The sequence below is a fragment of the Rhipicephalus sanguineus genome, chromosome 1 (assembly GCF_013339695.2).
Source record: "Rhipicephalus sanguineus isolate Rsan-2018 chromosome 1, BIME_Rsan_1.4, whole genome shotgun sequence".
NCBI classification, from domain to species: Eukaryota; Metazoa; Arthropoda; class Arachnida; order Ixodida; family Ixodidae; genus Rhipicephalus; species Rhipicephalus sanguineus.
Window position 1 is genome coordinate 131,278,518 of NC_051176.1, and position 15,479 is coordinate 131,293,996.

The window sequence follows — 15,479 nt, forward strand, 5'->3', positions numbered from 1 at the left end:
TAGCGAAATATTCAAGTGTATAGTCCATTTAAACGCAACCAGATGAAACAATCGATGTTACCATCGTGGAAATGTACGACACGTATCTAATGACATGCTTACAGATCATAAAAGCTTGATAAATTAATTATAAGACTAACCTGGCGTTGCTTAAATAAAGGATAAGTGGAGATTCGCGTGCCGTTCAGGGAGCATAGAAAACTTCAAAGATTTGTAAATAATTCCTGAATGAACGTTACAAAGCCTAGACGTATGGAACATTGCAGAAAGATAGATGATATCAACTAAATAGTGGTTTTAAAATGTCAGTAGGACCATTACAAGGACTTTTGAAAAATGCTTTAAGTAGACCAAAGAAATAGCAGTTGCAAGAGAAGTTGCGGCTGAAATTCAGGAAATTGTAGGCGTGCGAAGTAGGTGTCGGGGCACATGCGTCCGCGGCGAAACTTTTGAGTGGGTAAGTAGACGGAGAGAAAGTGGTAGTACATGGCAACGACTACTTCACGGCTTTGGCAAATGTCACGATGTTACCACTGTACCATCAGGCAATGTGTGAACGCATATGAGGGCAGACGTTTATCGGGTTGCAGAAAAGTGATTCGAGGTAGCCTCAGTAGTAGGTCTTTCCTAGAGATAGTGTGAAATTGAACTGAACTTTACCGGTGAGAACGACCAAGCAGGCGCATTAAACCTGAAATACTGAAAAAGCAGGTGCATCAAGCTTTTTTAAAATGAAATAAATTGCGCTAGTCATCACATGTACCTATTCGTCACGCTGATGATGTTAAGGTACGATGATACAGGTCAAGCGCTGACTTCCAACTCTTGCTTGCCCTGTGTGCTTACTTTTCGCTGGCCTTGTTTCTTTCGCGTTGTTTATATTCAGTATGAATAACCAACTAGCCCAGTCAGGTACATTATTATCTTGTGTAGGAGTTCTTCAAGACTCATGCGCGTTAAAAAGAGTATAAGTGGAAACCGCCGGGCCGGAATAGAAGGGATGGATAAGGTGGTGCACTCAATTATGTCGACAATTCGGTAGGGGCGTGTGAGAAGTGTTGAGAGTAGTGGTGTGAAGTGGAGCGTACCAGGTGCATGTGAAGGAGCACTTGCTTGCCTAGGCACTTGTTCTCACCATATAGCAAGGGGCAGCCGACTCTCTGTAAGGCTATTATACTTGTTAGACCACTGGTTTCGTGAGAGTGTATTTGTTCGTGGATTAACCCATAAAACTGAAACAATCAGTGGAGGGTAAACCCGTCTTCTTGCAGGGTGAAAAAGGAGACATCGGCCTACCTGGCGACCCTGGACCTGCCGGTGAAAAGGTTGGTATATTGATTGCTGCGTGCTGGCAGCCAAAAAAAAAAAAGCACCGTATTTTGCCACGCTTTGAGACTCTGCAAGAAAATGTCGTCGTAAGTTTACTATATAGAGGAATAAAATTACGCCTTAAATTCAACTTCACCTGGCCTACGTGCCAGGTTGACAAGTTGCCCACAAAAATCTACAGCCATTTCAAACCGAAAGATCATGTACGACCTGCACGGCTTTCTTGATCTATGACCATGCTTAATGTTGAAACAAGCCTTGAAACGGACCATTATGGTTCTCTGCACTCTCATCACTTCCGACACAAGATCGTGACGAATAGCAACAGTACCGCTGTAGGGGTAGTTGGTTACGCTGCGTAACTCTTTGGCAAATAAAGGAGCAACATGGCAATTTTTCGAAAGGTGCTGCAAGATCTAAAACGATCACTTCTGAACATCTTCGGAAAATGTTCCGGAAGCCCATTTCTGTCTACGAAAACGTTCCGAAAGCACAGAACTTAGATTTCACCAACCGTAACAGTCCATGTAAAGTGCTGTTCACGTTTCAGATGCAGCGTTTCGCTGATCACCTTCTTAAGCGGCGATACCATGCAGAATGCCGGAACGGCTAATAATGACGCTTACGTAAACAATGTTTTTCTAACTCTTGTATTCGCTGCACAGAAGTGTATGCCATATCACATTGATAACATATACAGTTCAGACTATACGCAATAGGCGTTGGGATGCTCATGTTCCAGTCTAGCCAGCATATTAGCTGGTCATAGGCGTACGTGGAATGGTCTAAAGAAGTGTCATTTCATCTGTCTGAGTTATCATAAAGATATCTCTCTCACTCTTTTATGTTTAGTAAGCTTCTTTAATAACAAACGTATCGTTCGTTTCCTATCATGCTCGTTCCACACGTTCAAGATAAAATCTTACCTTTGCTATACATTTGCCTTACGAATACTTGCACGTACATGCTTGCTTACTTGCTATTTACAGTATTTATTGTATGGTACGATCTTTAGCCTTTACGCCCCACTTAAGAGAATGGAAAGTTGAGTTGAGCTTGTTGGTAATGAATCATAAAAGGTTTGACAACAATCCAGGCACCGCGCAAGGAGTGATGGTAGGGACACCGCCAGGTGTATCTCTAGGAGACAGAAACAGGTGATATGCATTAGGGTTGACAAATATAGATTATATTTTAGTCAGGGTTTAGAGGAAGAAGTGGAGTTGTGATAGTCTTGTAATGCAGAGAGGAGATAACTTACTGTTTAATATAGCGTAACGCTATGAGGGCTAAGGGAAGGAAGGCAGTGGTCGAAGGCGACAGGGACTCAGATTCGGAGTTTTCTGAAAGCTTTCATAGTGGAATATGACTATTCTTTTGCTGTAAGGTGTTCGACGATGAGTCTTGGCATTTGTACTTTTTTTTTGGCAGTTACCGTACAGCTCATATATTGACCTCATCTCGTATTTTTGGACGTTGTGCCTCTGATCTTGTTGGTACAAAATTCACACTATAATTTGAGTGTGCGTGTCACTTTTTGTAAACAAGTATTGCAGACAAGCACTGCATTTCCACCCTATCCAGGGACGCAGCGGTCCGGTCGGTCCACCAGGGCCATTGGGTCCGAAGGGAGACAAGGTAAGAAGGCGCATCGTGGCTGTCTTTACCGGCTTCGTGGTGAGCTTCATTTTTGTAGGTTTTGCGTCGGTCATCAACTGTTTGCGTTGGCAGTATTATGCTACATACCCACGCACTCTTCTCCTTCTTAAACTGATGGTTCTTCTTCGTGGGACAAACCAAATGCCCACTTGGTAAAAGAGAGAAAATTCTACAAAAAAAATTGCGCTCTGAAGCTTTGTATGTAGTGTAGCAGTATTTACGAGATGCTTGCATGCTTTTTCACTTCACTCGCGATAAAAACTGCTGCTTGGTGAAGCAGCATGTCGTTGTAAAATTGCGCTTGCCACGCACACAAAAAATGTTTAATTTAGCGGAGGTTTTTGTCATGACAAAACTGGTTATTATTTCAGGGTGACCTGGGAGGTCCTGGTCCCCTCGGCAGAGACGGACTTCCGGGAGCGAGGGTGAATTTTTTTATTTATTACTTCTTGTGTGAGAGATAACGGACGTTTAATAAGGGTGCCCTTAGATTCATTACACATGTTGCTTGATTGATCAACGGCAGCAAATATCCGCAGAAACGTGTAGTATATTTCGTTCTCTAGTAGTTAACTTTATGAGTTAGTTCGCTTTTGTAGCCTCTGTCTTTTTTGTAACCCGTTTTTAAATAACTACAATGCTCTATCTAGTGAAGCTCGTTAAAAATTCCATGTGGCTCCACGCACCCCCCCCTCCCTCCTTCCCACACACACATATACACACTTTATTTATTTATTTTTTACTAAAACGACGTGTTCATGCCATAATACACGCCAGCAACGATTTCGTACGCTTAAAAAATCACTTGCTTGTTAAATGAAACGTGACCCCATCATATTGTACATCTCAGAACTGAACACAAGGCAGTCATATGCGAGCGTATATAGACGAAGACGCCGTATTATTCGCCGGCGTCATCGGATTTTGCAAGTCGAGAACGTTTTACAAGTTAGGACATATCCTACTTTTGATAGACATGTCTATACGTCACAATCCCTGGGGATAGCAGTGGATTCCAGAAATAACAAATAATCCCGACGCTACTTCCGAGATTGTCCAAGTGATAGACGCATTATAATGCTTGAAGGGCATCGTCTCGAAACCTTCCTATGTGAGCGCGCATCAGTGAGCGCGCATCAAGAAAAGCTTTTTTGAAAGTTGGCTTCCCCACGATAAGAATATTTATGGGGTGATGCTAGCTTCACTAATTTATTATAGCTGACAGCCTGGGCTTTGGAAGTCCGGGTGTGCGTCAACGCGGAGCTGTTGACGCACACCCGGACAACGTGGTGTTGCTTGTGTAAGCGTGCCTTCGATTTCTCTTCACAACAGTGAAATTAGATGCCTGTTGGACAGCTTCTCGAGAAGGTGATCAAGATGATTAGCATTGCTGTATGACCTGTTAGAAATGCATGTGCATATTCTGCTTTTGTTTTGTTGTCTTCTAAGTTTCCTCCTTTCATATATATATATATATATATATATATATATATATCAGCCCAGTCAAGCACACTGCTGTTACCAAGTCGACGGTGAATGCCGTCACGAAGAAACGAGGAAACAAAAGCACATTCGTCCAATATACACACATGTATCGTCCCTACAGTTCTGAGAACGGCCCTCACGCGATAACACCATCACGACATTTTGTAATTGTGCGAACAAGGTAATGCCTGGTGGGCTTTTCGTGCGCGGCGCCGTTAAAGCTCATGAAGGTCGCTGTGTACACACGGTATAGCAGTAACCTTCGGATTATCGCCTGTAACGATTCAATTGCTGGGTACAAAAGCCAACACAGATATACTTATTACTTCACGCTAAAGCTCACAACCAAAAGCGCCATTGGCATTCTGCACAAGTCTATAAATGACCTGTCATTTATTTTGCTCCTCGTTCCTGTCCTTAACTGCACTATTTTACACAAACCGTATGCCTGCCTAATGTGGCTATTTAATTGTTCGATGGTAGGGGCTGCCGGGACCGCCGGGACCCGTTGGAGCACCAGGAGAGGACGGAGACAAGGTGAGTGAAAATGACAGTGCCCTGTTGCTTTTAAAATGATTTAGCGCAGCGTGTACCCCTTGACTATGCATATTTTAGCTCATTGTTGAACGAAGTATTCCGTGTCGAAAGATTGCACCTCTCCTAAAATATGTGCTTTTCGTCTCACACCATTTGACGAAAACTCCTCTACATGGACGCTTTACTTCTCAAATTTCCTGAATCTTTCTTTTGTAACTGTTCCTAAATCTTTGAATACACTCGTTCTACGTACTTTAATGTAGACAGGCGATGTGTCAATCAAGAAGTGAATTAAACCTCGCACATTAAAACTTCTCTTGCAGGGTGACTCTGGCCTCCCTGGTCAAAAAGGGCTGAAAGGTACCAAGGGTGATACGGTAAGTAGCCTCAGCAATTCACGTAGGGAAACAGAGTTCCTCTTAGACGAATTGCGACTACTATATTTTTTCTACAACCTTCACCTTCAGATATTCGACTACGTGTATCCTACGAAAAACTATTTAATGCGTGCCCCTTGAACGCTACGTTACAACTAGTGTTATGAGTTTTATAAACTGGCTGGTTCGTAGATAACTGCGCCAATATAGTTATTGAAGGTTGCTTGTACGGCACATTTGGAACGAAGTTCTCCTTCTACTTTACATAATATATTCAAATTACCTCGATGTATCTTTAATAGGATGATCAGGTTCGTAGATTCAGTGCGCACCCCTGCTGTTACTTCTAAATAAAGTAAAAGCCATTATGTTTTGTCCGTTGTTTTAGGGGCCCCCTGGTGTGGCTGGGCCACAAGGACTGAGGGGAGAGCCTGGCGTACCAGTAAGTTCACGACGACGGCTCCGTAGTCCTCGATTTATAAGCTGAACTTCGAGGAAATATTGTCGCAACTCATCGCTGTTGAAAACAAGGACGCCGGTTTGATTCAAGCCGAAGCCGCTACATTTCGATGGGAGCAGAGCGCGAGAACACTTGTACATACAATTGCTATGCGCGCATGCCAGATAAACTACCTGGTCAAAGTGAGTCTGCAGTGTCGCACTCCGGGATTGTCTGAAAATTATATTGTGGTTTTAGCAAACAAGTTTTCTTTTAACAACTACCTAGTTGAAGATAAATGAAGGAAGGAAATTTGAGGGCTCGTTTTCTTTGTCGAACACAATTTTAATAAAAACCAGCAGACAATCAACCCAATAAGGGTATAGAGGACGTTAATTGTAGTGTTTTAAGTGCATTGCAGTAATTGTGATACAGATGTGAAGAAAGTAAAGTGGACGAAAAGACAACTTGCCGCCGGCAAGGACCGAACCCGCAACCTTCTTAAAAAGGTGATTTCATTTTTAGCAGTAAGTCAGTTATTACCAATACGAGTTCCGTAAGAAAATATTTTGCATCATAAGCCCATTCAATCAGTCAGTCAGTGGATAAACTCAAGCCTCATGAATTGAAGAACGCCTTCGATAACTTTCGCTGTGTCAAAATATGTACGAACAGATGACAACACGTCGTATTTTATGGTGTGCATAAGTTAGTACTTTCATGCACATTTCCCTCAGCGGCAGTGATAAGTTCACAACTTCATTATTGCATGAAAGGTTGCACATTGCATATCTATAAAAGTTGGAAAGCCATAACTGTTTCAAACTTCGTTGGTAGTCGTTGTGAGGCTTGTCATTAGACCAGAACAATTGGCAGACTGCTTTTATCACGTCGTTAAGGGCTATGACGACAGAAGTTCGGGCGCTAGAGGAAGAAAAAACACTTAGGCAGGAGCGAATAATGTAAAAAATTTTCACTTCGTTTTTGGCTCATTATACTCGTGCCTTTTTTTTTCATAAAGGTTAATTGCTTGCTGCTTCATAAGTGGCCTATTTTGCTTAATTGAATACTCACTGAGAGTGCAATAACAAGCCTTTTCTTGTAGTCAGTGCGTTGTTTGAACGAACATCATGCGCACGGCCTGTTGACGACCTTTCCTTTTCGCCCATCATCACACTGCAGGGCGCAGAAGGCGAGCAAGGTCCTCGAGGTCCCACTGGACCTCAAGGAAGCAAAGGAGAGGATGGTCCTATCGGAGCCACCGGCAGTGCCGGGGCCCCTGGACCTCAGGTATGCCTTTTCGTACTCCATGCTCTAGAACTCACACGCGGCAGCTCGTTTTTAGGCTCATGCTCTTTTAGTAAAACCTTGTGTGCCAGCACTAATAGCAACCGCGGATACTTATAAACAACGAAGCATCTTTCTCTGTGAAACGATGTTGCTCAATCTGTCTGTGCCTCTTCAGGGTCTTCCCGGTCCTCGCGGTGGAAAAGGTGACAAGGGAGACGTAGGCAAGAAGGGTCCTCCTGGACCGGCGGGAATGCGTGGCGAGCCGGGCCCAATAGGAGCCAAGGTGAGAAACAAGGCCGTGAAGTCCTCGTGCTGAGCTTCTGAATGCACACTTGTTGGATACCTGGGCTTAACAGCAGAGTTTTTTTTTTTTTTTTGCGCGGGGGAAGGGGGGGATATGGTCAAGTATAGTTGTTAATATCAAAAGAAAAAGAAGAATTGTCCAGGTCCAACGAACATGTTGGTATTCTTTATGTGACAGCGATGTTTTAGGAAAGAATTTGTTTAAGTGCTACGCAATGCGTACAATTCCCTTTACGCTGTGATTTATGTGCGATGTGTAATATCTCATGCAACGTTTGTTTTTATCTATTGCGAAGGTCCCTGCTTTATTCTAACGCAAAATTTTCATCTGTGCTTACAAGGTACGCCGAAATGCGCACTCCAAATTAGGCGTATGCACACTGTGAGACGTCAACGCAGCGATATCACGAGGCCGAGGTTGATTCTTGATGCGGTTTGTTAAGGAAATAATACTGGCAAGTTTTCCATATTGTTAAATTACAGCTGACTCGAAGGTCAGTTAGGCAAGCTTGAAAAAAGTTAACATAAGAGGTTGACTGTGGTAGTGAATGTCTGTCTGTATTCACAGACTGCGGCAAGCTTGATACGCCACCTGTTGAGCGCTTAAGCTGATGATTTGCTGCAGAACTAATGCGCGTTCTAGAGCCCTTGTATGCAAAGTAAGTGGAGCGGTGTTGAATTGATTGGCGCCAACAAGCAACTTCCACGTTCTATAGACCACTTAAATGTGTCATGTGAGAGGATTCACTTTATACAGGGCAGTTGTGTAAACTTGCAAAACCCCCCATATTTGTACTTCAACAGGGCGGCGAAGGAATTCCTGGTTCCCCAGGACCCGAAGGTCCTCAGGGCCAAAAGGGTGATGACGGAGCGCCCGGCCTCCCTGGCGCACCGGGCAAAGACGGCGAACAAGTGCGTACTATGCAACCTCATGTCATTTTGTTTATTATTGCTTCATGAGCACAGCTGTTTCCAATTTAAGTACATCTGTATACGTATCTTTAGAATCAACTCTTCGGAAACGGCGGTTACCCGGTTACCTCAGAAGAAAAAGGTGTCAGGATTCCTCAAAGAAGCGTTAGGAGTACAACCCAAAAACACCGATTCTAGTCTGGCGACAACTACGGCAACAACACGACGACAATGGTGAAGACGACCGGACAGTGATCGCAGTATGAATTCCACGAGGTCATGGCAGCTGCGCAGATGGCAAAACGACTCAAATTTTGAAAACGCAAAATTGAACCATGGATGCATGGGGTCAAATGGTTTTCTATTGCGTTGACCTTTTCTTCTGCCAGGAAGATATGGGGACGTGACCAGAGCCACGAAATTGGGCTAAGTATTTATATATATAATAATGGTTGGGGTTTAACCTCCCAAAACCACGATATATTATGAGGGACTCCCTAGTGGGGTGCTCCGGAAATTTCAACCACCTGAAGTTCTTCAACATGCACCTTAATCAAAAGTACACGGGCCTCAAGCATTTTCGCCTACATCGAAAATGCGGCCGCCGCGGCCGGGATTCGATCCCGCGACCTTCAGGTCAGCAGTCGAGCACCATAGCCACTATACCACCGTGGCTGGTGTGGCCTATGTACTTTTAACAGCTATCGCTTTAAAATACAGCGTAGATATTACAAGAAGAAGCGGAAGGGTGCAGTTGCGCCGTTGTATGTGCGACCGATGCCATGAGAATGTCAAATTTTAAGCCTTCTCAACCGGCAAACAGTGAATAGAAAGGAACCTTAACTCCTCTGCTATTCAAATTCGTATATATACAAAAATATGACAAAATTACGACACATGGCATGACATGACAAGAACTTCATTTGAGTCCTGAGGAAATTATAAAATTCTGAGGATGGAAACACAAAACGCATGAGAGTTAATACCTTCATTCATTCTCTTTTCTTTTGCGTAAATGCTACTATAAACACTCCATTCGCAAAGAGCGCCCCAGAAACAGCTTTCAAGAGATCCCGTTATCAAATGTTGTGTGCACGCTTCTATCTTGCTTGAAAGTAATTACAAGATTTTATAGAATGCAGGAGGATGACTTTTCCACGTACTATAACAGGGACAGCTGACTGATCCATGTTTGGTAGCCTAAAAAAATTATATTCTGCGCTTGCTTCTGACTCTTATTTGCTATGCCAATCATTGATTTGTACTGTTCCCTTATTCCAGTAGCCCTTTTCGAATGTATCTCGCCCAGCAATAAATAAAACACACTATATTATGTGCCCTTTGACTTTGATAACGACTGCCTAAGGTCGTTATCATCTCTGGCTACATTTTTCACTTGATATTATTCCATTCCGATCATCCACCGCTTTAGACTACCTTGTTTTGAGTGTTCAGTAGGCGGAGTGGGGCTAATAACTGACGACGCTCGCATCGTTGCATTATTACCGTTTACGGCCTAGGTTGCTGCTGACTGCATTTCGTCTACTGCGCCAATTTCTGTATCTCTGGTGGTGCCAGACAAGTATAATCAGAGGCTAATAAGGCTGCTCTCTATAAGCTTGATACGATAGATCGACCTACAACAATCGTTGTAGACAAAAAATGTGTCGTATGATTACTTTGAAAGAGCAACACTTCAGGTCGCATTTAAAGAAGACAGAAAATGAGTGAAAATAAAGCATATCGGCAAGGGCAAGTGAGGGGGACAGCTCGAGTTAGAATGGCATTACCACAAGCTTCATTAAAATGGGATACCGAACGTAGCTAAGGCTCGTCATTTCTCTAAAGGGCATCAAATGCTATAACAGAGACGAACGCGTATGCTGAGTTACGTGCAGCACAGTGTGCAGTTGTCACATTTCAGACACTTTGCCTTGTCTTGCAAATAATCGATATCCTTCCGTTTCAGGGACCGAGAGGTCCTCCAGGTCCTAAAGGTGAAGAAGGGAAGCCTGGTCTTCAGGGTGTACCTGGTGTCAAAGGACCTCCTGGCCTCGAAGGGCCTAAAGGTTCACCCGTGAGTCTATTCGTTTTGCCTCGGCCTTTCTCATGTTTCATCTTGCAGAATACAAGGAGTGAGGCCTACTCAAGACTACAGAACACATTATCATCTCTCTCTTTCTGTGAATCTTGCGCACCTTTCCGCGTTAAGGTGACCGAAAGACAAGTGACGGTAGATTCCTTGTTGAATTTTATAAATCAACCTATGACTCTAAAAGGTCATCTTGAAACCTTAACCGGACCGTGGCCTTTGGTTGAGTATTCTACAAGCTCTCAATCTCTTGCCCGAAAATGGTCTGCATTTGAGACATAGAAGAGTCTTCTCTGGTCGCCTTCTTTCGCCACGATTTTCATCCTTATCACTAACGCTTTTCTCTCTTTGTCCTTATACTCCCGTGATCCAATATTCGGTAGCATCAGACTCAGTTTTTTTCTCATAACAGATGTCTCGCTCTTAAATTCACTCATGCTTCCACAAACTCAGAAAGCGAAATTGAGCAAGTGTCGGGAAATGGATCCTGATACCTGCTAAAATGAGTTTGCCACTGGTGACAACCATTTACGTTCACGTTCGTCCATCTATCGTACGGAAGCTGTGGTCTGCTGACGATTACTTTGCACTTTAACGGTGTCTGAAACTTCTTGCAGGGCCCGCCAGGCTTTCCTGGCCCTCCTGGTGCAGCTGGATTGCCCGGAATAAAGGTGAGATGATGAAATGGGCTGATCAAGGCCGTGTTCATTAGTCTCGTTTTAAGCCACGTTATTCTTTTCTAATTCGAAACATTCATTTGGCTATAAATGACTTTGGAAACGGAAAGCACGGCATAAAGTTTGCGTTATCGAAACAAGAACAATGTCGATGAACTGGTCGGTAAGTCCCCCACTGTGTTGACGGATATGACGCAAATGATTGCGAAGTCCGAAACTCCATAATTTAGCCGAACAAACATACCCTAACTTTACCTACTTTCGTAAGTTCGGCATTTCTTGCGCAATTAGTGACTTCCCCGCTGTATCGACGTCAAGAAATTAATTAATTATTTATTATATATTTAGAATGAAGTAAAAGACTACCAAGTCCAAAATTCTGACGCTCCAAAACACAAAGCAAGAGTGTTCGGTTGCATGCATCACCGGTTTTCTGACGACAGAGTGAAGCAAGGGCTACATTAAGACGTTTTGATTTTACTGATATTGCATTTACTTTTGGTTTTCAGAGCAGTTTCATAGTGCGAATAATGCTATGCATCAGTCGTTGCATACGATGTTTCACCGAAGTAAAGTTCGTCGCCATTATTTTTTTAAACAGGGGTATATTTCTTGATATTATATACTTCTTGTTTGTGTGTTTCTTGATAAATACTCATTTCTTTGTTCGTACAATAGCTGAATGAAATAGCCTTGGGCCGGAAGTTTTCAGTAGCGTTTATAGCTTGGCTTATTTTGAAGGAAATGTGGAGCTATATTTTTCCTGAGTTGTAATTACTATTGCTTCACAAAACGGCAGGAAGGGGAAGATGGAATCTTGCGATGAAAAAATCCCTAAACAGGGGGTGGGTGCTCGAGCCGACGTTTCGACAAGTGGACTTGTCTCCCTCAAGGCTGGAACTGATTTGCCAGTTCCAGCCTCGAAGAAGACAAGTACACTTGTCGGAACGTCGCCTGGAGCACCCACCTACTGTTTACGGTTTTTTTCGATTACCATTGCCTGTGTGTTTATTTCTCCTCTTGTGAAGTTTTCTATTTTGCAGTGACAGATTTCGCTCTACTGTATGTGCAAATCCCACCAGGCAACAGCCCGTACGGGCTTACAGCATTCTAAATAAATAAATAAATAAATAAATAAATAAATAAATAATTAAATAAATAAATAATTAAATAAATAAATTTCGTTTTGCTTTCTTATTTTTTTTTAAGGGCGAAAGAGGAATTGACGGAGTCGACGGCCAACCAGGCGCGGCTGGTGAGATGGTAATATTTTTACCCTCTTGATTCTTTGTACTGCGAATCAAAACGAACGCGTAATGTAGTACGAACAAAATATTGTGGATGCACGGTATCGGTTGGTAACTAAACTTTCGGAACTGCGAGCTTACTGCTACGTGTTGACACTGGCCACGCCTGCTTTTCAGGCTAAGACCTACTAGATAATGCGTAGTTATTTTGGCTGAATCAGCTATTTTGACCCCGTTGCAAAACCTTGGCAGCAGTGTGTGCTAACTCTGTGCTTCTCGCATTTTCCAGGGTCCAAAAGGCGAAATGGGGAAAATGGGAACACCTGGAGCACCTGGAAAGCCGGTGAGGCTGCGCTCATTATAGAGAGATACTTCCTGTACCGTGACAATACACTCATTTCCGTCTTGGACGCGAGGTACGCGTGTCATTCTGCTGTCTTTGTACAGCGAAAACTCTTATGAGATCACAACAGCAGCCGATTTTGACGGCGTAGTTGACCGCCGCCGCCGGAGTTCAGTCGCATCCAGACTTGGATGCGATTTGAACTCAGGCTCTCTATGTGACAGTCGAGTATTCAGTGCCGTGTGCGTCTCTTCTTCATTCGTCTTGTGTTTAAGAAAGCCCTGTTTTATATTTTTACCATGGAACCTCACCAACTCGCCCAATTTGCGTGTCTTCTTGAGTATTCTACCACAGAGCCACGCCGGCGCTTGAAACTGCTTTCTAAAAAGTAGCCTGTACAGGCGTCATGTCGGGCAAGGAATCGCGTTAACAGGTGTAATATACCGTGGTAGAACAGTAAAATAACAACCAGGCGTCACTCAATGCGAATTGCGTAACGAGTGTGTCGTTTAATGCTTCCAACCGATTACAAAGGGCTCAGCCATAATTCTTCGTCATCAGCCACAGCATCAACAAAGTGCCCATAATGCCTTACAGACGTGCAGCGGGTACCTCGCTTTTCGACAGAATAAGGAATACTGGCATAGTGGGTGCTTACCTACTTTACAAAAATATGATTTATGACGTAGTGGGTACCTTGCAAGTGTACTTGCATTAGTCGCCCCAAGGGAGTTTACAACGGGCTCTAGAAAGGCCGCTCTTTCAGCTTTCGGTGTGATTGTGCTGGTTGTTCCGCGCAGGCCTGGCGATTTTTTTCCCTGCAAGACACTGTATCGAGAGATCTTCTAGTGTTTTTACAACTGTATAAGGTTGTTTGCTTTTTCTTGAGCAGCAATTATTCAAGCCTTCCCAGTGCCTATTTCTGTTGTCAAACGGCGTGGTATTACTTGCTGCGTCGCCAAAGTGTTGCTTCCATGACTACCCAGGGCCCAATGGGTCCTCCCGGCTTGCAAGGTGACGTCGGCCTTCCTGGAGACAAAGGTGACAAGGGCCAGATGGGGCCACCAGGACTCCAGGGCCCCACAGGACCACCGGTTGGCATTTCCTACTTATCGGTTATTTGCTTTTGTTTTGAAGAATTGATGAAAAACTATCGCATCGTGGTCTTTATCGCAGGGTCCACCTGGACCACCCGGACCACAAGGTCTTCGAGGGTCCCCGGGCGTTGCAGTGAGTGTGACAATGAGTGCGCCATTCTCTGAAGATCAGAAACTATTCTGATAAAAAAGAATGCTAGCTCACATTCGTCCATTGGGGTTGTCAACGATTCGCATCTCTTGAGAGGGTCTTAAAGAATTGTGAATTCTATATATATGGTCGGATCTTGGTGTTCAGCAGAAAAGTATCTCTTATTTTGAGCCTTTTCGAGGGCGTATGCATGACAGGGAAACATCGTGAGTCGTTTTTGTTTACTATACCGATGCCTTCTAGGCATACTGTGTCCCTCTCGTATTATGTATAATTAACGAGAAAGTGTTACAACTGCACGAATTTCCTTTTGCAGGGTGACGTTGGAGCACCTGGCTTAGTGGGGCCGCCTGGCCAACCTGGAAGTACGGTACGTGGAAAGCAATGAATTCATATCTCTCCGTGCTGTGTCGGAGGCTGTGTCAGAGGCCCTTGAATACGACAAGAGTCTGCGCGATTGCTTTTGACTGCGTTAGGCAAACTTCATGTATGTCTGAGCGCACAAGTAGCAGCCTCTCTAAACATGTTCCTTGCCACATTTTATATCTTTATCCTCTTCTAGTACCAGCTAGCTAGAAAACGTGGCAATATTGAATTATCGTGGACGTTGGTCCACTGACGTTTCTCTACCCGAAAACGAGCAAGTAGGAGAAGAATCAGGCAAACAAATGCTCGAGTATCAAAAGTAAGAACGCAAAAGTAAAGAAAAACGGGAACATCATGCAGTGCTTTACAGTGTCACTAACGATTATCTTGTGGAAGCACTGAAGTTTTTACGTGCGGGTGTCCATTAAAGAGATTGATACACCGCGAACGTTAACCACTCCCTCTATTTTTTATTTATTAATTTTTTGCAGCGTTTGATTTCTCTCTCCACCGTTATCTCCGTCTTTATTATTCGCTGAGTGTAGGATAGCAAACTAGAAGCTTGTCTTCTGGGTAAACTTAACGGCCTTTTACCTCATTTTTTTATTCTATCTGGCTCTCTACGCACGTTAACTTAGGCCAACCTCTAATTGTCCTATTTGAATGCTTGTCTTAGGGTGCGCCAGGCGACAAGGGCATGAAGGGTGATCGAGGAAAACGTGGCTTCAAGGTATGATTCACGCAAACAAAGCTCTGCCATATTAGTGGAAGAAAAGAATTCTGTCTTTTTTTTCCTTTGTATGTGCACTTTTGGTTTTACTCACAGAGAGAAGTGCTGACAATTCTTGAATGTTGATCCACAAGCTGACTTAATAAGTAAAAAAAAATTCCATTAGCTCATAGATGCTGCGTTACGAGCGAGATCGATTCAAGTGTGATGATGATGGCGCGCGACAGGAGCGAATATATCTTCCACACGAGTTTTGGAGGCAGATGCATGAGCCGCGCGCGAACTCCATAAGTGTTACAGACAGTATACCTAGCGCAGACAGCGCTACTTATGAGCAAGCCTAACGTAATTTCTTCGTGTGAGCCCTATTGAAAGCTGCCTATTGACATAACCAAATCGCTGTCATTTAGCGACTTTCCTTCCTTCCTGTCATTTAGCGCTTAAT

General features: G+C 43.6%; 1 protein-coding gene across 1 annotated transcript in view; it reads left to right on the top strand.

Moving 5' to 3' along the window:
• Nucleotides 1–15,479, top strand: part of LOC119379216 (collagen alpha-1(V) chain) — an 85,701-nt gene that overhangs the window by 60,679 nt on the left and 9,543 nt on the right. Inside the window, exons 35-51 of the mRNA XM_037648450.2 lie at nt 1,272–1,325; nt 2,914–2,967; nt 3,360–3,413; nt 4,957–5,010; nt 5,334–5,387; nt 5,776–5,829; nt 7,009–7,116; nt 7,292–7,399; nt 8,224–8,331; nt 10,301–10,408; nt 11,041–11,094; nt 12,310–12,363; nt 12,637–12,690; nt 13,677–13,784; nt 13,867–13,920; nt 14,255–14,308; nt 14,981–15,034. Of these exons, the coding sequence (XP_037504378.2) occupies nt 1,272–1,325; nt 2,914–2,967; nt 3,360–3,413; nt 4,957–5,010; nt 5,334–5,387; nt 5,776–5,829; nt 7,009–7,116; nt 7,292–7,399; nt 8,224–8,331; nt 10,301–10,408; nt 11,041–11,094; nt 12,310–12,363; nt 12,637–12,690; nt 13,677–13,784; nt 13,867–13,920; nt 14,255–14,308; nt 14,981–15,034 (1,188 nt within the window). The remainder of the gene's footprint in view (nt 1–1,271; nt 1,326–2,913; nt 2,968–3,359; nt 3,414–4,956; nt 5,011–5,333; nt 5,388–5,775; nt 5,830–7,008; nt 7,117–7,291; nt 7,400–8,223; nt 8,332–10,300; nt 10,409–11,040; nt 11,095–12,309; nt 12,364–12,636; nt 12,691–13,676; nt 13,785–13,866; nt 13,921–14,254; nt 14,309–14,980; nt 15,035–15,479) is intronic.